Genomic DNA, 23,451 nt, shown 5'->3' with positions numbered 1-23,451 from the left:
TGATACGACTTCCCATTAGTAAATAAATTGAACACAGGCTGTAAATGAAAAATACTGCAACTACTATAATATTTTTTTTTGTATCAAAATCACAAGACAGACAAAGCAATGGTTAGAAAACATTAAAATAGAAAGATTAAACATTACAAAAAATACCTTAGTTTGAGCAACGCAATCCGAAAACAAACAATTATCTTCTGATCAGATATATACTTTCACGTGTTTTCATAATATTTTTGGGAACTATTTCTCTTTGGAGTCTTTCCAGAGTTTAACCAATTTAATTGTTTGTCTTTAAAGGCGCATTAGCTGTCTAATTCCTGCTCACAAAATTGACTGGAACTCTAATATTTGATGTGAAAGATGGGTATATCCAAAAAATAAAATAAGCAATTAATAAATGCACTTGTTAACATTTATATCATCCTTTTGGGTTTATTTGTGTCAATCTAAATAACCATCGGGTTAACCCCCGAAAACTGCAGACGGTCAAACACCCGAGATATATTAAATATATATATATGAATAGTGACAACATGCAGTTAAAATTTTCTACATGTAGGTCTGTTTAATTTCATTTTATACACTTAATAATATATTAATCATCGTTTTACCTTTATAAGGATTAACTTTTGTAAGATCAAGCCAATCAACGGAATGGTTCACAGTTGTTTCACTTTCAATGTTGACATTATGATCCTTTAAATAGACGATCACGCCTATTACATGCCTAACCAATCTCCAGTAAATGGATTGAGTTGAAGTTCACATAAAAACGAATTCACATGAGGTTTACTTATACACTCGCCAGTCATTAATACTTTAGCGTTGATTTTGAACTTATTTTATTAATTTGGATCAGACTAACTGCTTATTACGAAACATATTTTCAAAATACCCCACCAATACTGAAACCCCAAAAAATTAGTATCAGAAGAAATAATACAACAAGCCGAAAAAATTCATGTGAGACGATTGTATTTCAATAAAAGAAAATAACATGATTTTATATAAACTTTTATTAGCATGCACACACTTTATGATCAGTTCATTTTCTAAATTCAAGATGCACCAGAGACAGTTGTCTTATCCCCTTCAAAAGAAATATATACAAGAACAGAAGGTAGTTCAATACGCTCTATTACATGTTCGGCTGATTGCAATCCTGTGTGTAACATTACGTGGATGTATCCAGATAAAAGAACACTTCCAAGGTCATATATCTATGAATATTCATTAGAGAAGACACATGATGGAGAATACACATGTAAAGCATTTAATGAGATTGGATATAAAGAGAAATCAGTTACAGTAATTGTAAACTGCAAGTATTGTGTATGGTTATGATATGTAAAATCGAGAAACATTTAATTGCTAAATCACTCTATGTATGAAACAACTAGACACACAGGTAAAAGTCTAGCCACTGTCCAACAATGAAAAACATAATATGGAAATAATTTTTTTTAAAATTAAATGAAGACATGATGATGTAAGATTATATTGGTGGATCTGTAGAGAGTTCATTGACTTTTATCAATTTATGATTTCAAAACCTCCAGAATTTATTGTTTCCTTAACTGTTGATCACTAGCGTACTCGATACATTTCATTGCATATGATTGTGCTATTATCATAGACATTATGACATAATTTCAGTATCGTTGGAAAGAAAGAAAGAAACGAATTTTATATCAACTTTTATTTAAATGAGATTGTCAAATTTAGTATAATTGATTTTATTTCTAATCCTTCGATGTCATATTATTTAATTTCCATAACGTTTTACGTTTTTGCCAGAGTATGTTTTCGATATGGATTTGAATATCCCCTTTATTTCTATATTTCTCCTCTCTTTGTATGGACTATTTCAAATGGCGGTTACCGTTTATGCCAAAATACAAATGAATATAATGATGAAACATCCGTAAGAATTGTTAACATCTTCGTACTATGCAAATGAAAGCAAACATCCGAATAAAAAACTACATGTCTTAGTGTATTATTTGGGCATTGGAGTTATATGCACAATATATGATTACCTAAAAAGATAAATTGATATCAGAGTGTTAAGGAAAAATAGGAAAGGCTTTGTTCAAATATTCATTCTAGTCAGTAATTTCGGTGTATTGTGTTAGTTAATTCGTTTAAATAAAAACCGCGAAAAAAAAGATGTATGTATGCAATTGGTCCTTATTCACGGTAAGGGTTCCTGATTTTTATATAAAATTATCTGACCGCAATAAATATTTGTTTTGCCTTATATATGTCGTGTACATGTTATTATTTTATACAGGTTAATACATGTAAAAACATTTTATACAAGTAATTACTTGTATGAGGCCATCATACAAATTATTACCTGGACAAATACAATTGTACAAGTAATAACTTTTACAATTTTTACTGAGAAAAAGATAATAACTTGTACAAATCATTATTCTTCCTGGCCTATTTGATGTTCTCAACAAATCGTTTCCCTTTAAACAAATATTCAAATAACTTATGACTAAGACCTAGAGGTATAAACTTTCAACATATGTGTACTTTTTGTATAATATATATCTGAGCAAAATTTCAAGAAAAGTCAAAACTAAGGTGTAAAGATGCAAAACCGTGTGGACAAAAATGTAGTATGATTAAATGATTAACTTGTGGCTTGACAGTAAATCTTCTCACTATTTGGTATTCACACACTTAAGATACAGAGAGAAAATTAGTAATGTAAAGGAAGCCAAATTAAGCACTTCAAAATATTTCTTACGGAAGTATGGTATTTTTAATGTAGCAGAAAAACTCATTCGCAAAATGGACGAAATTATTTATTATTGTACAGTTAGTGAACTTTACCCTTCGAATAGAACAGCACATTCCAAAAGATGGTCAAAAGATTTAGAAATTGCAGACAATGTTATGATACCAGTGCAAAGAGTAGACAGAGGTCCGATGGACTGTAGGAATATCAAAAGAATTATCCTGAATATTGGCGAAAATTGATATGAAATAGGAACAAAAGTTGAAATCATGATTGGTTTAATGACTTCAAATCAAATCTAAAAGATCCAGATAGATGATTTGACATTGTTACACATACTGGAGAACACTGAGGTTAATTGCAGTTATCGAGATGGCTGTAAAACAGGCACATGTAAAAGCAAAATATTGAGCTTATTGTGTGATTCCAGATGTCATGCTTCAGATGTCTTGTTCAAATAAATAGGTTATTTCATCTATTAGGCTTTACTTTTGTTTCAAATATATGATATAACATAAAATTATGCAACTTATTATTATGATTGATGTTGGAAAATAAATAGTAGAAGGTTTTTTTTTTAATTTTTGCTTTTAATTACTTTGTCACTTTGAACCAGTAGTCCATAATTAAGTGGCAACAAGCTGGTGAGTTGAATTTTCCCAAGGTGTCAAGTTATCTTTTTTTGTTACTTTGCGTCCGTCTCTTGTTTGTAATCTTCTAACATTTAAAAAATAATACTAAAACACACTTAAAAAAGATAAGAAAAATAATAATTAAGTTACAAATCCAAAGAAAGGATTTTTTTAATAAAACATTTAAAGCAAAAGAAGAAACAAACATAACTCAATGATAATGTGTTGTACAAGTTGTTATCTTTTTCTCAACAAAATTGTACAAGTAATTACTGATACATTTATCTTTGTACAAAGCTTTTGTACAAGTAAGAACCTGTACAAATAATAAAATGTACACGACATATACAAGACTATGAACACTTGTATCCTAATATTGAATAGTAAAAAACTATTTCTTTACAACGAAAACTAACCGGTTAAATGTTTTTATAAACTTCATGTTGTTCAAACATTCAAAAGATTATCTGTTTTCTTATCATTTTCAGATGCACCATTTGATGTCCAACTGTCACCAAACAGCACGTCATTTATAGTGGAGGAGAATAAACATGTTTTAATAACTTGTTCTGCAGACTGTAGACCACAATGCGAATATCAATGGACAGGACAAACTGACTGGTCATCATCAAACAAACATTTAATTATTAGATATGCAAAAAAAGCAGATAGTGGTTCTTTAAGATGCGCAGCAAGAAATAATGTTGGGTATACATATTCATCGTATGTCCGCGTGACTGTGCACTGTAAGTAATAATATTAAAAAAGTACTTAAAAGAACTAAAATGTAATTGCATTTAGTTAAACAAAAAGGAATGTTGACAACGTCTGAAATGCCTTTTATTATTTTATTTACATTACGTTTTTCGATAGAAACAATGCTTCGGAACAAGACAAATATATCCTTTGATATAAAAAAAATTATAATAACACAAGCGTTCGATTACAAGTGTAATTAAAAACATTTCTTTTCAAATTTATTCTCGTCCTGAACAAACATGGAATACTTGCTACTGGACGTTATACAAGCAACTGATCAATACAAATTGGCGTCGTATTTACAATTTAAATTATTATTTTCATTTGTACTCTACTAACAAATTTAACTACACAGTTTCTCGGTAAATTCTTTTTACAAATAATGTTTAGACAGCATATATATTTGAAGTATCTTAATTCAAGTTCAACATTTTAATTAAATGAAACTGACAACTAATATAATTTTGTCTATGGTATTGTTTTAGCAAGACCGACTAAGGTCGAAACTATTGCTGCAAAAAGCCAAGGATCTACCACCGTGTCTATCGCATGGATACCAGATATGAGTGTGATACCCAGACAGAACTTTACAGTGCAATATAAAAGAAGGAACTATGCAGATTTTACAAACATGCCATTTGAAGAATATACAAATCAGCAAAATATTTACTTGTTACATGTTAAAAGTCTAACCCCCTCTACAGAATACGTATTCAAAATATTGTCAGAAAACTATTTAGGTCGGACTGAATCGACTGAAGTGAGATTTGTTACTAAAGGTATAAACCTTTTAACATGTGGCGCTACAATGAACAGTAAAATATTTTAGTAGAGTAAACGTTTTACCTTTTCATCTACAAAATACAACGGATATTTGATCTTCAAAATCGATTACCGGATATTTATTATGAAATACCTTTTGGATTTTGACGTCCTAAGTCATGTTAACGCTTTTAGCTTTATACATTTTTCGATCTTAAAACGTTTTGATTTTAGCGACACTGATGAGGTTGTTGTAGATGAAACATATGTCTTGTGAAATATCACTAGCCTGATAACTCTGACAACATTTTAATGCCAATAGTGATGCGAATAAACGTTAATGTATACCCTTGTTAAAAAACTGTGAATTAGTTACAACAAAATGGAACCCAAAGGATACGGTGTGCATACTTTTATTATCTATTATGAAAGAACTATTCTTATTTCAAATTCAAACGAACAAAATAAGTTTTATCTATACACATGGAAAAAAGTATTGCAACACCTTGATTTTTTAAAATTTGAAAAATCAGCCTCTTTTTTTGGATGGAATATAATAAAATATTTGTATAATATTATTGAAACATAGTTTATGATAACATTGGCATTGGAACGAACAAAAAATGTTTGAAAAAAAATGATTTATATAACCACAATTTTAATAACAAAATGAATTGTTTTTTGTACAAAAAAATGGATTTTACAACTTTTACTGTAGTCGAACCTCCATTCAAACGGATAACCGCATCTTAACGTCTTCTGATTCCTGCCAAAAATTGACTAATTTGTTGCTAAGGTAGCAGCAACCATTTCTGATGAAGAGCATTGTTTATTTCATTATGTGTTTGAACTGGGGTGTCCTCTTGCGCACGTTCCGCTCAATAGTGTTCCATATATGCTCGATATGGTTCAAATCCGGGCTACGATACGTCCAAGGAAGATGAACCGAGTTCCATTGGAACAATGGATCTTCCTCCACGATGCTAATTTTCAACTTTAGCGAGCTCTGCACTACATTGGATACGGAAAACTGTGTGTCTGTTTGTAAGCAAAGGTCTCTGAAATGGTCTTATCGCACGATGACCAGTAGCGATGAGTCGATCACGAACAGTTCTTGTTAAAAAGCTCCTGTATGCTTACCACTCTCTTTTTAGGATTGTATTGTATGCAATGGGTTTCCTTCTGACCAACCTTCATTATGCTTGATTTTACCTAGCAAATAGCATAGAGGGTCTTCTTTATCTCGGAAGGTCTTGAAAATCGTTTAATGCCTTATTTTTAACTCAAAACGACTTATAGTGGAATGGTGATGACCAACAATACGTGCAGTTGTTACAGCGCCATCCCTGCTTCTCTCATGCTGATAATATGCCATCTTGCTGCAGTTTAGAGTTGTCGAGGACCCATTACAAGGTGTCAATCACATAACTTTAAAAACTTGGTTATTTAAAGTGTTGAAAACAATGAGGATGAAAACATCTGTTTTGCTGTTTACGGGTACAGTAGCTGCATGTGCAGATAAAAACTTATCGATTCGATATTTATTGATTAAGCTCAGGTGATACTTAAATAATGTTTAAGTTGTTCTATTTTATCAAATTATATCACAAAAAAATAAAAAGTGTTTTTTTTTATTTCAATTTCAATTTGGTGTTGCAATACTTTTTTCCATGTGTATATGTTTCAGGTGTGGTTAATTTAAACCTCTTATAAACGATCTCTACAATCACAATAATATGAATTCTAATTTACAGGTGAACCGATCGCTTCAATACGCCCTGATTTGGTTTGCGGGATTTCATTGATATCAATAGCTGTACTGATAATAATTATAACGTTTGTTATAGTCCAGAGTAAGTTATTAACTACAATACACGCCCTTAGGTAACTGTAAAGGGAAAAATATCTTATCTACTTTATATAACTTCAAATGGTTGGAATATGTAGAAATAGCACGAGTAGATTTATACCTGTCAGTGCACCTCACCTCACAACAGTTGCACGCATGATATTACAACTGTATTCAAACTGTCAAATATGTCTACGTATAGATCAGTCAGGGGCGTTACTTAAGCAAATTATTATTTCAAGTTACTTATATTATGTAATTTTTGTTTTCAAAAATAATACAAATACTTAATAGAGTTATTTTAATTTCAATAGAAACATAGACTAAATGTAGTTTTCATGAAGGTTGACATTATTTTATATCATAAAAAAAAAGAATTTATTAGATTTGAGAGGAGTATAGAGATAAAGGGTCACTTTAGAATTTATGACAAAAATATTACTTAAATAAGTTATTTTATACATTTTTGAGAAAAAAAAAGTTATTATACTTATTTAAGGAAAATGTGTACGTGATTTGGGTTACAAATTATAAATAATTTCAATTCTTAATTAATTCACAAGTATCGATCTATTTATATCAGTCTACCTTCAAGATTTTGGCGGAAAATTATCATTTATTAGTCCAAAGAGTCCAATCTAGAAGCGTTGGTATGAAGGATAAGTGCGTCAGAAAGTAAATTAATGTTTCAGAAGAATTAGATTTTATTTTTCATGGGAAAAATAACCAGGTGACTGTGAAAATTGTTAAATCTAGTAAAATCTGTATTATTTGACACCTTAAAAAAAATATTCGGAAAGTTACTCATATAAGTAATATTTTAAATAGCCTCGTTTTCAACATAACTTGTATAGGTAATTTTAATTGTTACTTGTTTAAGTAATGCCCCTGAATGTAGATTAATCTGATGCTTAAACCAACACATGTTAACCCAGACTTATGATATATGAACGTCAAATATCGTTTTCATTTATTGTTTATTGATGTGTCGGGCCGCACGTTATTACGGGAAGAAAAAGTTAATGAAAATAGTAATGGAAGACATGAAACTTGGGATAAATCGCAAACTGTATTCAATCAATATATATAATACATAGCATTCCATTAAATAATCAATATATTTAAAATAGGGTTTCTATTAATAAAATATGGTTCGGACACTACAATTGGAGGTTCGAGATGCAAACGTGATGGTACCACAAAACCTGAAAGGTAAGAAAGCTAAAACTGCAACTTGTATACTTCTCTATTTTCAGGAGGTATGTTAGGGACCGTTCAATATTTATCAGATGGATGGGCCGGTGCATTCTTAATATTGATTCATTAAAAAGTTAATGCCCATCCTTTTAAATTCTGAAAAAAAGTCCTCGCCCATCTAAAAAATCTATAAAAAAAAGTCCTTGCCCCTCTAAAGCTTAAAACAATCAAAACATATTTAAAGTTCTTTTTCTATTTGATAGTTTGCAGGTTTATGTCTTGAAATCAAAGAATAGACTTTGGTGTAAATACAAAATTTAAAATGTGCTAGTTAATTCCATTTATATATAAATATTTAAGTGTGTATCAGAACCCTCAGTCAGAACCATACATTTTATTGTTTTTAAAACCAGCATGAATATACATGTATATATTTGATTTTATATTTGCAGCCTCAGATACAATATTGATTTAAAATAAAGGAAATAATTTAGACTAAGGGACAATAACTCTTGGACTAGTAAAAATATTATCATATGCTGAATTACTAATTAGAATGAAATTCATAACAGTGTAGCTATGGCCATTCATTGACTGGGGAAAATTAGGTGAACGTTCGTCAGTAATGCCCACTGCTCACGACGTACTTATCATAGAAATTTAAACTTTGAGGTCACCAAAGGTTCTAAACGCCTAAATAAAATAATTAAAAATACTAATCAGGAATAACCTTTGTAATTTGAAAATAAATAAAAATGGCCTTCAACACGGAGTCTTGGCTCACACCGAACAGCAAGCTATAAAGGTTGAATACTTAAAATTCTTTACTTGATTTTTTGTTATGGTTTGACCATCAATTTTCCTAATATGATATCGCACGTTCTTTCAGATTATTTTTTTACTTAATTGGCTTTAAAAGTTACAATGCATGATGTCGTCTGTTTATGTAGTTCATATGTGTTTTTCGTTTCTCGTTGGTTTTCCCGTTTGAATTGTTTTACACTAGTAGTTTTGGGGCCCTCTATAACTTGCTGTTCGGTGTGAGCCAAGGCTCCAGTGGTGGATCCAGAAATTTTCATAAGTGGTGGCCCACTGACTGACCTAAGAGGGGGCCCGCTCCAGTCACGCTTCAGTGATTCCCTATATAAGCAACCAAATTTTTTCCCAAAAAGGGGGGGCCCGGGCCCCCTGCCCCCCCCCCTAAATCCGCCTCTGGGCTCCGTGTTGCAGGTCGTACCTTGACCTATAATGGTTTACTTTTATGAATTATTACTTGGGAGGAGAGTTGTCTCATTGGCACTCATACCACATCTTCCTATATCTATCTATATCTATACATTTTTTTCAACAAAAGAATACATCACAAGAATATAAGTTTTGTAAGAAACGTGAGAAATTGTGTTGGACTTGAAGATAAGGCAAAGTGACAAATATCTGAAAGAATGAATCGTTTTATGGTATTAAACAAAGAAATCAAATGATTTTTTAATTATCCAGAACTCTTCACAAACAAAACCCACATGTATACACATTGAATAAATAGTAGGCCATTCTTAAATGATCACACCGTAGAAGTAGTTGTGCTCTTAATCAATGAGATATTTTGTGAATTAACCCCATCAACTTAATATTTTTTTTTTCAATGGATAAACCTATTTTTTTTATTATTATTAAATAATATCATCTCTGAACATTATTATTCTTATAAATGACACGGTTGTATGTGATGATTATAATAAATATTTAAAACAAATTCCTTTCAAGCTTTGTAAAAAGAAAGTTTCATTTTATGTATCGGAATGTGTAACAATTGAATAGATCTATTTCATTCCCCACTGGAAGGCCTCTGACAGACTGGGTGAGCATAAAATCATAGCCGTTGACAAACAAGTTACAACCTACAAACGTTTTACTGTCGACCACACTGTTATGCAATTAATTCTATTGTCTTAATAACACAGCATGTTAAATATAGTTCAAATACCAATGTCCCTTTATCTAATCTTTCAAAAAAGAAATTATGGTCTTTTTAAGCAATTTAGGCAGACATATTTTTGACTTTGATGCACCCTTTTTCACCTATTAATTAATTCCGTACATTTGACAGTAAAACACCAAACAACCTGGCATTCTGTAAGATTAATATATAAATTAGATAGCTGTAGAGTTATATGAAGATCTAAATTGATTTGAAAAAGTTATAAAAAAGTTTAAAGATGACTATCCAATGATTTGGCCTAAACTGAAAATTTAAGCTTTTTTTAACCTTTTTATTAAATCCATAAGAATGACACCAATTCACAAAACTACCAAACAACCTGGTATTCTGTTAGATCAATATATAAATGAAATAACTATAGAGTTTTATGGAAATCCATGTTAATTTGAAAAAGTTATAAAAAACATTAAAGATGACTTTCTTGATTTAGCCTAGACTGAAAATGTTTGCTTTTTAACCTTTCTATTAAATCCATAGAATGACAGCAATTCACCAAACTACCAAACAACCTGGTATTCTGTAAGATCAATATATAAATGAAATAATTGTAGAGTTTTATGAAAATGCCAGTTGATTTGAAAAAGTTTTGAAAAAAATTAAAGATGACTATCTGGATTTAGCCAAAACTGAAAATTTTAGCTTTTTTTAACCTATTTATTAAATCCATAGAATGACAGCAATTCACCAAACTACCAAACAACCTGGTATTCTGTAAGATCAATATATAAATGAAATAATTGTACAGTTTTATGAAAATCCATGTTGATTTGAAAAAGTCATAAAAAAATTTAAAGATGACTATCTGGATTTGGCCTAAACTGAAAATTATTGTTGAGACCAATGTCCGTTATGTTTTTTGTGCCTGCAAAAGGAATTTCCTCCACACCGATAAAATTGAAAGCAAATTTTTTTCAAATAAAATAAGTTCTAGCCCATCCACTATATATATTAAAAAAAATTCTCGCCCATCCAAATATTTCAACAAAAAAAGTGCTTGCCCCGCCCCATTTTGCACCGGCCCATCCATCTGATAAATATTGAACGGTCCCTTAAACGTTATTGTGAGAAAACGTTTGACGTTTGTTACCATGGTTAGTTTATACTATTTATGTGTCTAAGGCAATCCTAGTAATTTCAAATTGGGATATAACGCACCTAAAACGTGCAGGAATGTAACTCACAACATAAGTTTTGAGAGGCTAGTGATAATTAAAGAAGTTGGATTTTCTATACAATACGCCCACCGAGGTCCCTTTTGTAATACACTTTTGAGCATTACGTTAATATGATTTAAAGGGATTGGAGCTTGAAGGAAATAAAATGTACATTGGAGATTTGCATTTTATCTATTTTGATGTGTTAAGGAAGTTAATAACATAATTTTGTATGTGATGTTCGTGAAAGATCAGTGGATCTTTAAAATAGTCTCATCTACTTTGGTAAGATAACTTCAACTGACAACTGACTACATATACATGTAGAAGTCTGATATGTCTATATATAGCTATGCGGTATAACTTTCATGCGTCCGAAGCATTTTCTGTAGTTACCCTCAGAATGTTTAGTAAGTCTTCTCAAAGTAGAGTAGAAGGGTCGAAACTGTTGAGGATTTGTGTCTTAATAATTTTAAAATTAATGAACGAACAATTATATAAAAATGTGACAGTTATAAATCAGGTCAGTACCAAAGTACTGACTTCTGACCAGATGGAATCATCGGGATGGATAGTCCAACAATAGAGGCATTGACTAAGTGCTAATTGTCAACAAAAAGGGTGAGCGTCATGTATTTGTGCTTGCTAATAAATATAAAAAAGAAGAAGGTTGTCCTTAAAATATAAGTTTTCTTTTAATGCCGAATGGATACACATTTGACTACTGGCTATTGTTTTTCATTTGTTTTTATAGATCAACAAATACTGAGGAAAGTCTATATGAAATTACGAATCTCCAACTTCTAAATATTGGAAGTTCCGTTGAAGGTATATACTTTATCGATGCTAAGTGGTTTTTTTAATCTAAAATTAAATTGTTAAAATAGCAAAATAATGATATTCATAGTTATGTATGCCTTCTGTACCATGTTTGATGAACAACGATTTTTTTAGTTTATATCGACAAGAATTCTTATCTTCAGCGCTACGCGGAGACAGATTTCTTGTCTATAAACGATTTTTTCTTGTTTTATGTGATTATTATGACAAATTTATTTTTGCGTCTTGGTAATTATAAAAAAAAAAATCTCCCACAAGCAAAATATCGTAAATCAACCAAATCATCAACCAAAATAGATTTGATTACAGTCTTGTATGGATATATTGCTATATGTTACAGATAAATGATGCCTTCTTTTATATTTTTATCCTTAACACATTAGAGTGTTTTATTGTAATTCACATTGATGCAATACACATTTTTGTATTTTTTCTATGTTGATGATTGATTGTTGATTGAAGGCAAGATTTTTTTCCCAAAATATTTGTGTGGTATGGCATGATGCTTTACCTAATATGATTTTTTCACAAAACGAAAGTTGCAAATACACTCTTTGACAAAAAACATTTGTTAGAATCTAGGAACGAAACGTAGGATATAAAACAGTTTTGAATCTTTTCTGTATTTATATACTCTCACCTGGTAAAATTTTGTTGATTTAGAGCATGGCATATTTAAAGAGTTCGCTCGTTTGTTAAAAATTGAATGTTGCCCTACAGATGACTCATAGATGTTTATTGGTTATTTGTGTTATGTCATCAGGTACATTTAAAATTTATTCAAAAAGAAATGAAGACACCTTTAATTATTTAAGTTTTTATTTTTCAGCTTCACGGGATAATAACGTATCAACGCATGAACTCGGGTAACATATACATGTTATGTTGTTATTTTATTAAAATTGAGAATGGAAATGGGGAATATTTCAAGGAGACAACAACCTGTTCAAAAAGCATACAACAGCCGAAGGCCACCAGTGGCCAGAGGCTCCGACTTGGAAGTTTACTTTATAAATGTAATACATGATAACCATTATCTTTAAATCATGTATTATTAGTTACATAGTGTGCTAGTGACCTAATACGGTATGGATATGGAATTTACTGAACCCATATATACCGTATTACGTCACTAGCACACTATATAACGAATTTATCTTACCGACTATCTTAACGTGTGAAATTAAGACTAGTGATTCTCAAAATGAGCAAGTCTTCAATACTGTTAGCAGTAAGAAAATACTTTCATTGATCCTACAAAAGCAGATGCCAAAAATAACGACTTGTAAGGTTTAAATGTGTTTTATGAATTTATTTCAATCTTAATCATCAATTTATTCGTCTGTTGGATATAAAGGGACGTAACTCCGCTACTAATCGTGTATGAGATAAGCCCCGCCTCCCTACTAACCTAATATCAAATGTATACGGTTAGCACGCGGACTCTTTTAACCAATCATATTCCTGGAAATGTATAGGAGGTAAGATAAATTGAAAACTCCATTAAATATATCGGGCAGATTATACTTTTGACGCGCTTTTTCTGCTTTGTAACGTTAAGACTGATCAGTGACTCTAAAATCCAGAAATATAAGTGTGTTTGATTTTTCCTCTAACCTTACCTGCCAACTGTTCAAAATGCCCATGGGGGTTTTACGTGCAATATGGCTCCCATAGTCCCAGAAAACCTTCAAGGGGGCCTTCAAATACATTTTAATCTTATAAGAATCCATAACGCGATTGAATGATTTTGACATTTATGGTTCAACGCATTTTGTAATTCATAATAGAAATATATCATAATGACATGAAATAGAACAATATCAAACTGACGGGATCTTTTAAAGTACAGAGTCACGTTATAAGAACCAAAGAAACACATAAAGTCGCATATACAAAACACACCACCACAAAATGAAAGTCAATACAAACACATTGACGGGATTTGTAAGTACCGAGCCACGTCAAATATTACATAAAACAATCAAACAGTAAAAGTAATATTATAAAAAGAACAAATACAAATGAAAGAACAATAAAACACGTTGTTAAGATGATAAATAACATCAGTACGCAGAATCTATACATCAAGACCATCATGTATTATTTGTGAAGTTGATACGGAATATTTATCAACAAGGTTTTGGTACCTTCCGATGAACTTTTTTTAGAAAAAGGACGATTTTTTTAGAAAAAGACGAGACGTTCTTTGACAGACCCCTGGTTCATCAACTTTCTACTCAGACACTGATGACGTTTTACAAACATGACAAAGTCTGGGTAGGAGCTGCAAGCTCTAGAATATCGAATAAGTTGGGAAATATATATCCCATATGCAGGTGAAGTTTGTATATTGCTACTAAGGTGGGGGGGAATATATTATTTCAAAACTAAAATCGTCTCGTTTGTCATAGATTCTGGTACTGAGATGACTGTGTAAGTCAAATTCGAGATATAAGTCTAAAAATGAGGCGGATGAAGCCGTGTCTGTTGTTTCTTTAATTTCTAGTTCTGGGGGATATATTAATGGAACCCAATCAGAAAAGTTCGGATTGTTTATAGAAAGAACATCATCAATATATCTGAAAGTGAAATTAAATAATCTGGCTTCTTTGATCCTCTTGTTTTTGACAAATATCTGGAGGAACTCCTATGAAAATAAGAAGAGGTCGGCATGAAGAGGAGCACAGTTTGTTCCCATAGGAATGCCGAAAATTTGTTGAAAAAGTCTACCTTCAAACTCAACAAATATGTTGTCGATAAGAAACTTCAGCATACTGACCACTTGTTCTTCTGTGTAGCATGTTTTACCTTTTTGTTTGTCACTATTAACGACATATGCCTTATGAAATCCCAAGTAATAAATGTATAGCGTATGCTACCATTTTTATGTTGAAAGGCATTGTGGATGATTTCTTTTAGGCGATTTTTCAGTTTCACATGGGGAATGGTGGTATACAGGGTTGAAAAATCAAAAGTTTTGATAGAACTAATTTCAGAAAAAGACCGAGATTTAAAATTGTCTAGAAGTTCTTTAGAACTTTTAAGAATCCACATATGGTTGATACCACTACGCGAGTAAACATGCTAGTTTCACAGTATTTCTGAAGACCCTCTTACACTGCGGACAGAATTTTAGTCAATCTAATGGACAATTCTTTAGTGGAAAATGAAGATGAGCTAACAATAAACCGTTGTTTGTACGGAATTTTATGAAGCTTTGGTATCCAATACAAACAAGGTAAGTCCTCCGATTTGGTGTTCAAAGTAATGTTTATTGAAGCCATGAAGGACTTATGATTTGCTAAAATCTCATCCTTGTCAAATGATATGTCTTTGTATGTGGCATTTCCTGAGTGCTCCTTCATACCCAATTCTTTTACAAGACATTCGTAGTAATACATACAAAGAAAATATTATTTGAAGCTTTGTCCGCAGGAAAAACAATATACTTATCATGAAGAGATGATAGACATTTCATGGCCTCTTTGTCTCTGAAAACGGACTTTGGTCGATCGTTCACACAGTTTTTCAACTTGTGAATGCGACGTTTTATCAAAGACCTGATAGTTTTTACCCATTCTGACAAAGTGTCCAGTTCAACTTCTGCTCGCTGAGCCCATGCTCTGGCTCTAAATTTGATCTATGATACAACATAAATTCCAAAGAAATAAAATAAGGAATGAGCAATAAAAGTAACCGTATTATACCGCTGTGAAATGATAAACAATAATCTAGATAATATTCCGCAATTTTTCAATATTATCGTACACAGGAAAATGAAAAAAGTTGTGTTGACAGGTTTTGTTTACAAATTTATGGTACTAGCTTGCATCGCTTGAATTGATCATTTCAAATAAGGATTGTCATTATCCTTAAGTAATTTTACTTCGTATAGTCTCTAAATACTAAGATCAAAATACTACTTTGACAATAATATTTATATTTTAGTGATACGCCACATGATAACTTTTTAAGAACACCTGCAGACAGAAATTTGACAGACAAACAACATGTACGATTGACTGCCACAGGTAATTACCCTTTCTTTAAATCATTAAACAAACGATCAAGTTGATGTAAACTTATGAAGTCGTATACGTAAAGTTTAACAACCAGCCTTGTGTCTGTTGCAAATACAAAATGTTAATCCTGGTATCTCTAGTTAGTTTATTTAGAAACAATCGATACATAAATATGTGAGAAGATGTGGTATGAGTGCCAATGAGACAACTCTATATCCAAGTATTAATTTGTAAAAGTAAACCATTATACGGTCTTTAACACGGATCATTTGCTCACACCGAGCAGCAAGCTAATAAAGGACACCAAAAATGACGACTGTAAAACCATTCAAACGAAAACCAATGATCAAATGTGTATAAAAAAAGACAGAAAAGAGAAGCAATTCTGAACCACATTATCAAACGACAACCACTGAATATCACATTTATGACTAAGGACAAAACAAACTAAGTGCAAACAAATGCAGCGGCTTTAAACGTTCACAGTTACCTGAAATAATAGTGTAACATCACAACATAGAAGGACAAAATATACATCTGCATATGGAAAACTTATGCATATAATTTTGCATATAACTGATTAAAAGGTAGTTCATTGTAGAATTACTGTGTAAAAATAAAAGGGAACATTTTGTACGTTACAATTTAAATTAACAAAAACTTAACCTTTCCACGGCATTTAACATTCATTTGTCTCTTTTTTTTAAATAGTTTGTAATGTGTATGCCTTAAAATACTTCAATTTCAAAAGGTCACAGTAACATGTGTCAATAGATTACATCATTTGACACAAATTGTGTACATCTGTTTGAAAGTTAATTAAATGGAAGCAATAATGAAAAAGTACATTTTTGTACGAAACAATTATTTCAATATTATTTCAATCGATAATGCATTTAAAAAAAAAAGATACCAAAAAAAAAAATGTGTTGGGGTTAGGCCAACTAAAATTAACTAGTAGATTTTCATCCAAATTTTTCAAAAATAATGGGGCGGGTGGGAGGATTTAATTTTTTTAATTTTTATTTCGTATGAAACCCTCTAGTGACGTTTTCTTCATATATGCCAGTGTAATGATAAGCTTATATCATGTAAATACATGTATAAGGAATCGTATACAATTTTTCAAATCTTAAATAAAAAAAATCTCTGATTGGCAATCACTGTTCTACATGTAATTGGTGCTTTAGAAACCTAAACAGCAAAAGCAAAAAGAAATGTTCTCTTAAGTTGGACTACCTTCACCAAATTTATTTTGTTATGGTTTTTTTTTGTCTCCATAAAATGAACAAAAATGCAACAAAAGAATTATGAGTAGAGAATAAAATGAAACAGTTTTGAAAATAATAGGGTAGGTGCTATTATGATTCTTCTTAAAGATGCAAATATAATTTATATGTTAAACATGAAGTTCAACTTAAAAAAAATAAACGAAGTCGTTTAATGAATCTATTAGGGGTATTTGGACAGAAAGTAAAAAAAAACAAACAATAGCCATGAGTAAATCTAAGTGTATGTTTGCTGGTTGGCAAAGTATTACAAACCTGGGAATTCCCGGGCGGGAAAACCCGGGTTTTCCCTGGCTACGCAATACTCCCAGAAATGGGTAATACGTGGCATTACTGGGCAATATAATTTTTTACTCTTATTTTAACACAAAACAATAATGACTCGATGTAGTTTCATAGTATTACAGCTAAATATATCCTTTTTATACAGATAACCATTAACAGTCATTTCTAAATAATATTCAATTTCATTCTCTTCTCCATTAATTCCGTATGTAGGCAGAATACAAGATTTGCACATTTAAGGATATCATACCTTGTTAATTACCAAGGATTGTTTCAATAATCCAATTTTTGACAAAAAATGCATATTATTGCAGTGTTTAAGTCAATTGTTAATTTTAATTGTCCTACCATCATAATGCTAAATAAACACCCCAAGGGGTCATGCCATTAACACTTATAGAATTGAAAGGGCTGATTATTGTTACATAAACAAATCTGTGTTCTAATGAGTAATCTGAATAATTACTTATTAATTAGTGACAGTACATATATACATTATTTAAATGTATTTTTTCTTCCATGTAAGTGTTAATTCTTAATAGGAGTTATACTTATTTGAAAAAAAAAATTTTTTTGCTTTAAATTTATAGTTTTACCAATCTAGACAACCAAAATAGGTTATAAATATCTTAACTGTATTAAATTTGTGTTTGATCACTGAATCCTCTATAAAATTCAGACCAGTATTTTATATTACCCAGTATTGCCCAGTATAACCCACTAAAACCCAGTAAAACCCGGGTTTTCCGAGTATTTCCCAATGGGCTGGGCAATAATCATAACATCCGGGTTTTTGCCAACCCTGTTTTTGAACTCAATATACTGTCATAAATCTAACAAGTTCGTGCATGTGTCAATTTGTTTAATACAGTTATGTTTTTGTACCAAGGTGTTCCACGATTCTTGCTCTTTGGATATAATTCACATTCCAAAATTCCTGCCTCAAAGTCATTTTATAAAATAACAAAATCAACGGTTTTCTAATCAGAAATTTGTGTCATGCCGCGATAAGCGTTCTTGGACACAGCGTATTACATGTTACCCGATTATTTCATGTCCTTCTCGTTATCAATCTCTAATCTCGGTGGACGATTTTGTCATCAAAGAGCAGCAGAATCTTTTTAGATTACAAGAAGAAATACAAAAACCCAAATTTGAAACAGGAAGTTTGGAAGGAAACGAAATTTGTGAATGTTACCGGTAACGGAAATGAACAAAATCCGGAAATCGTAAATTTTTGAAAGAAAAAAATATCGGGGCGGGACGATTTCAGATGAGCGGGCGGGGATGAAAATCTATCAATTAATTTTAATTGGCCTTATATCATTGTGAATATTATTGTTTTTGTTTGTTATTTTTAAAGTATATAACTCACTTTTCACTGACGTCAGTGGCAATCATTAAGGTAGAGGTTACAAAAAGGGAAGTAAATAAATGAACAGTCTTAAGAGTAGTTTTGTCCAAACTATTTAATATTTTAATAATACTTCTATGTTCTATATGTTTTTGAATCAGCCGATTTTATATAAGTTTGAGGTATTTTCTGCAAAAGGTTACAATGCTTGAAATGACGGTCATGACTTTTGTTTTTGTTTGTTATTTTTAAAGTATATAACTCACTTTTCACTGACGTCAGTGGCAATCATTTAGGTAGAGGTTACAAAAAGGGAAGTAAATAAATGAACAGTCTTAAGAGTAGTTTTGTCCAAACTATTTAATATTTTAATAATACTTCTATGTTCTATATGTTTTTGAATCAGCCGATTTTATATAAGTTTGAGGTATTTTCTGCAAAAGGTTACAATGCTTGAAATGACGGTCATGACATAGGTATTATATTTAATGTATATAATATTATATTTCAGAGATTAGAAGACAAAGGAACAAATTGTTGGTTCAGTACGCTAATATAACTGCCAAAAACAAGAAGATTAACGATCGTGTAGAGAAAAAGGCACTGAAACCGCTTATTATGCCAAAGCCAAAAATGAAGACATGACCAGCATATGAAATATTGCTTTTGTTTTGAACTACATTTATCTAAAATAAGAATTAATCATTTTAGTTAATCTGGTCTAATTGTAAGATGTATGTAAAATTGTGTTCAAATATCCGATAAAATTTGTTTAGGTTTTATTCTCCTTTTTTGTATATAATAAAAAATTAAATAGCCAACTTTTACACAAATGAATACATGTAGCATGTGTATATGTTATCAATAAACGGCATATCATTTCCTCCTTTATTTAAATTCTATTTTAAAAAACTATCGAATGCAACTTCTTTAATTCATTTTTTTAATTGAATTTGTTTTTTATTTTACAATTAAAAGTAACTGTCAGATTTCAAATTCATTTGTTGAACAATTTTCATGTTGTTTTTTCTTTATTTTATTTTCATTCGAATGAATAATGTAAACATAGTTGATAAAATTTAAACATTTCAAGTTAAAAAAATAAATCTGTAATTTCCCTTTCGCCACTACAAGTCAAATGTATTCTAAAACAAAACCCATTAACGTGTTAAAACTAAGGAGAATATGTATTTGATCAAAACGTAGGCATGTCAGGATGAAGCCAAACATATAGCACATGTTGCTATGCATTATTACCTGGATATATTAACATCAGTATCTAACAATAGATGATTCTAGCAAATTTGTCACCTGCCTACAACATGTATAATTTTTTAACTCAATGACAATTTTGTAACATATTGTGTATATGTAGATTACTCATTCAATCATGATAAACCTCTGGCCTTTTGTAGCCTCGTTATAACATAACAGTTAATCTTCTGATTATGAACTTCTAGCGACAATTTTCTAGAATTAGAAGCATGAATCAAATTATGTTAAAAAAACAATAAGATGATATTTTTCTATTCGATTTATCATAAGTTTATTTTTCTGAGTATATATGACAATAATTATTTGAATTGAATTGATGTAAATAGCTTATACTTAAGTATGTTTTGAAATAGTAAATTATAATGGAAAATGTATATAATTGTATAATTTTATAAAACATTTAACAAAAATAATAACAGTTTTTGGCGGGTTTTGTGTTATTCAGTATTCAGGTTTCTAAATCGCGTTTTGTTGGTTGTTGTTGTCTTTTCGTCTTTTGTTGGCCATGACATTGTCAGTTATTCTTTGAATTTTGAGTTTTAAGTGTCTCCACGTCTCCATTTGTAGTTTTGTATTTGCATGCACTATTTCTAATATCAAAATACATAAGGGGAGATGCTGGTTAACCGTAAATAAGACAGCAACTCGACGATAAAACGATACAAAAAGGTTCAACATATATAATTTTAAAAAAAATAACAGATTAGGAAACACTTAATATCTTAATTCCCGTAGAAAACCAAGAACATAAGATAGATATTCAATTAAAACGTAATCCAGCCAATGACGAGATCCATTATTAGGGTCAGTCACATATATGCATGCATATCTGACGGATATATCATTGATTTGTATCCATTGTGACACGTTTTGCTGGCATTACATTCATCAAATAGTTATTATAATTTAGTACGCCAGACGCGCGTTTCGTCCACACAAGACTTATCAGCGACGCTCATATCAAAAACGTTCCCGACCATAAGTTTGAAATTCTAACATTATTATTAATCATGACAAAACGTTGATAAAGAAATGAGCTGTTTGTCTATTTGTCTTTTTTTCTTTCCTTATTTCTGTTTTTTCGTTCTTGTTCGGTTTGTTACCAACTGATGGTTTTGAATAGAACTTTGATATTTTCCCTCTTTTTGTGGAGACCAACCTTACATCAACCATTGAATAAATGAAAAGAAGGGCGCAAGTTACAAAAGATAGTCGAAGTCGAAGGTAACTGGCAATACTTAGGATGATCATCAGTTAACAAAATACAGCATAGAAAACAAGACTACACAACACAAACCATGTCGAATCATTGGTGTTAAGTGCTCTGAAAGGGTGAGCAGATCCTGTTCTACATGCAACACCCGTTGAAGTAAAAGAAAACACGAACACTCAAATATCACTTTAAATCATGAGAAATATCGATATTTTAACCAATGCTAAACAAAGATTGAGCAATAATACCGCAAAAAAAATATATAGAATATATGATAAATAAATTTCAATGAATCAAGTATGTTATCAACAATTTGAAAGTTTTGGTAATAGAGGATGTATAAAAGATAATATCAGATGCATGTGTAATTTATTCATCCCAAAATTACTCCCATTTATCATATGAAAATACTTTCTTCTTCTGTTCGTATATTTTAAATTTTTCAAAATCAAAATGCACATATGACCTAAGGTTAAATGTGTAAACCTGCTACCTTTAATTGCACCTTTCCTAAGTCAGGAACATGATGTTCAGTGATTATCGTTTGTTGATGTGTTTCGTTTTTTATATAGATTATACCGTTGTTTTTTTCGTTTGAATAGTATTATACTTTTGGGGCCCTCTACAGGTTGCTGTTCGGTGTGAGCCAAGGCTTCTTGTTGAAGGCCTATAATGGTTCACTTTTACAAATTGTGACTAGGATGGAGTGTTGTCCCATTGGCACTCATACCACATCTTCTAATTTCTATTTAAACATGCCAATTCACTAAAATATGTCATGCTTTGTACTACGTTGACTAATATGAACTAACGTGCTAGCTCACATGTTCACAATTGCACGGAAGACATATCACATGCATACGCAAACACATTATAACGATACATTCGGACAAGTTTATGCTTTTTATCCCAAATGCCGAGATTTTTTTTATGGAGACCAAACACACAGTCTTGCACCCCGCCTGAGGTAATCAAAATATGTACCGCATTGGTAAGTATTTAGTAAGACGACATATTCACACGTCAGTACTATGAACTACACATTAATGAATTTTGTAAAAAAAAATGTTTTCTTTCGTTCTTCTTACAACAAATTCATTATATTTAAACTTACATAGACGCCTTTACGTCCCAAGTTAGACTTGTCTATTGGACACTGTTTCTTAACCACTTATTTTAAATTGTATTTATATTGTGACATCGATTGAACTTATTCGTTCGATGTTCATTTTTTGGTTTAATGTCGGTTTGAGCCAAGACTCTGTGTTGAAGGCCGTTCTTTTACCTATAATTATTAGCATTTATACATCTGTCTTGGATGGAGTGTTGTTTCATTTGCACTCATACAACATCGTCTTATTTATGTTTGAAAACGGGTTCCTTTCAAATTGATGTATATCCAAATTACCAAATTCGAATAACTATAGCGTCAAGTCAAACATTAGCTTATTCTTTAAAGTGCACCTTTAAGATTTATTGTGTTCTAAGAACTTCTAAGGAAATGATATGCAGAAAGTTGGAAGCAAAAAAATATATCTGGAACAAAAAGAAAATGCCGTAAATAGTAGACAAAATCTTTATAGTTACAATACAAGCATATAAATAACATCTGTATTTAACATTCTGTTTACCTTGTGTAAACGACGTAAAAATTAGCTATTTAAGGCCACTGATCGCCCCATTGAAATCTGAAATCCAGCATAAAGCCGTCAATGTTAAGTGAACGCTAAAACTTCAAGTTTAGTTAATTGTAAAACATACCGAACTCCAATGACAATTTAAAACAGAAAGTCCCTTATCAAATGACAAAATCAAGGGCCCATAAATTGTACACCTCAAACGAATAGAAAACAACTGTCATATTTCCGACTTGATCCAAACATTTCCATGTGTAGACCATAATGGGTTAAGCCTGGTTCTATAGCTAGCTGAACCTTTCACTTGTGTGAGTCGTATTTTGTTCCGTTATATTGATCAAAATGTGTAAAAAAAATTAGACATAATAAATACAGTGGAAAATGTGTGTACAGCAGTAACAAAATATTAACAGCGGTATGGGGATG

The 23,451-nt window shown here is 31.1% G+C and overlaps 1 protein-coding gene across 3 annotated transcripts in view; it reads left to right on the top strand.

The window, feature by feature from the left end:
- The window catches only part of LOC139523685 (neural cell adhesion molecule 2-like), a 35,305-nt gene extending 15,629 nt beyond the window's left edge, over positions 1–19,676 (top strand). For all 3 annotated transcript variants that reach the window (XM_071317896.1, XM_071317894.1, XM_071317895.1), the window contains 9 exons: positions 1,067–1,324; positions 3,876–4,133; positions 4,632–4,925; positions 6,663–6,761; positions 7,888–7,969; positions 11,862–11,935; positions 12,777–12,813; positions 15,899–15,981; positions 19,412–19,676. In XM_071317896.1, coding sequence (XP_071173997.1) covers positions 1,067–1,324; positions 3,876–4,133; positions 4,632–4,925; positions 6,663–6,761; positions 7,888–7,969; positions 11,862–11,935; positions 12,777–12,813; positions 15,899–15,981; positions 19,412–19,545 — 1,319 coding nt within the window. In that variant the 3' untranslated portion in view covers positions 19,546–19,676. The remainder of the gene's footprint in view (positions 1–1,066; positions 1,325–3,875; positions 4,134–4,631; positions 4,926–6,662; positions 6,762–7,887; positions 7,970–11,861; positions 11,936–12,776; positions 12,814–15,898; positions 15,982–19,411) is intronic.
- The last annotated feature ends 3,775 nt before the right edge of the window (positions 19,677–23,451 follow it).

Source organism: Mytilus edulis, chromosome 5, assembly GCF_963676685.1.
Source record: "Mytilus edulis chromosome 5, xbMytEdul2.2, whole genome shotgun sequence".
In the NCBI taxonomy this organism is placed as follows: domain Eukaryota; kingdom Metazoa; phylum Mollusca; class Bivalvia; order Mytilida; family Mytilidae; genus Mytilus; species Mytilus edulis.
Note: the sequence above shows the minus strand (reverse complement) of the source record. Positions and strands in the feature narration are given on the sequence as shown.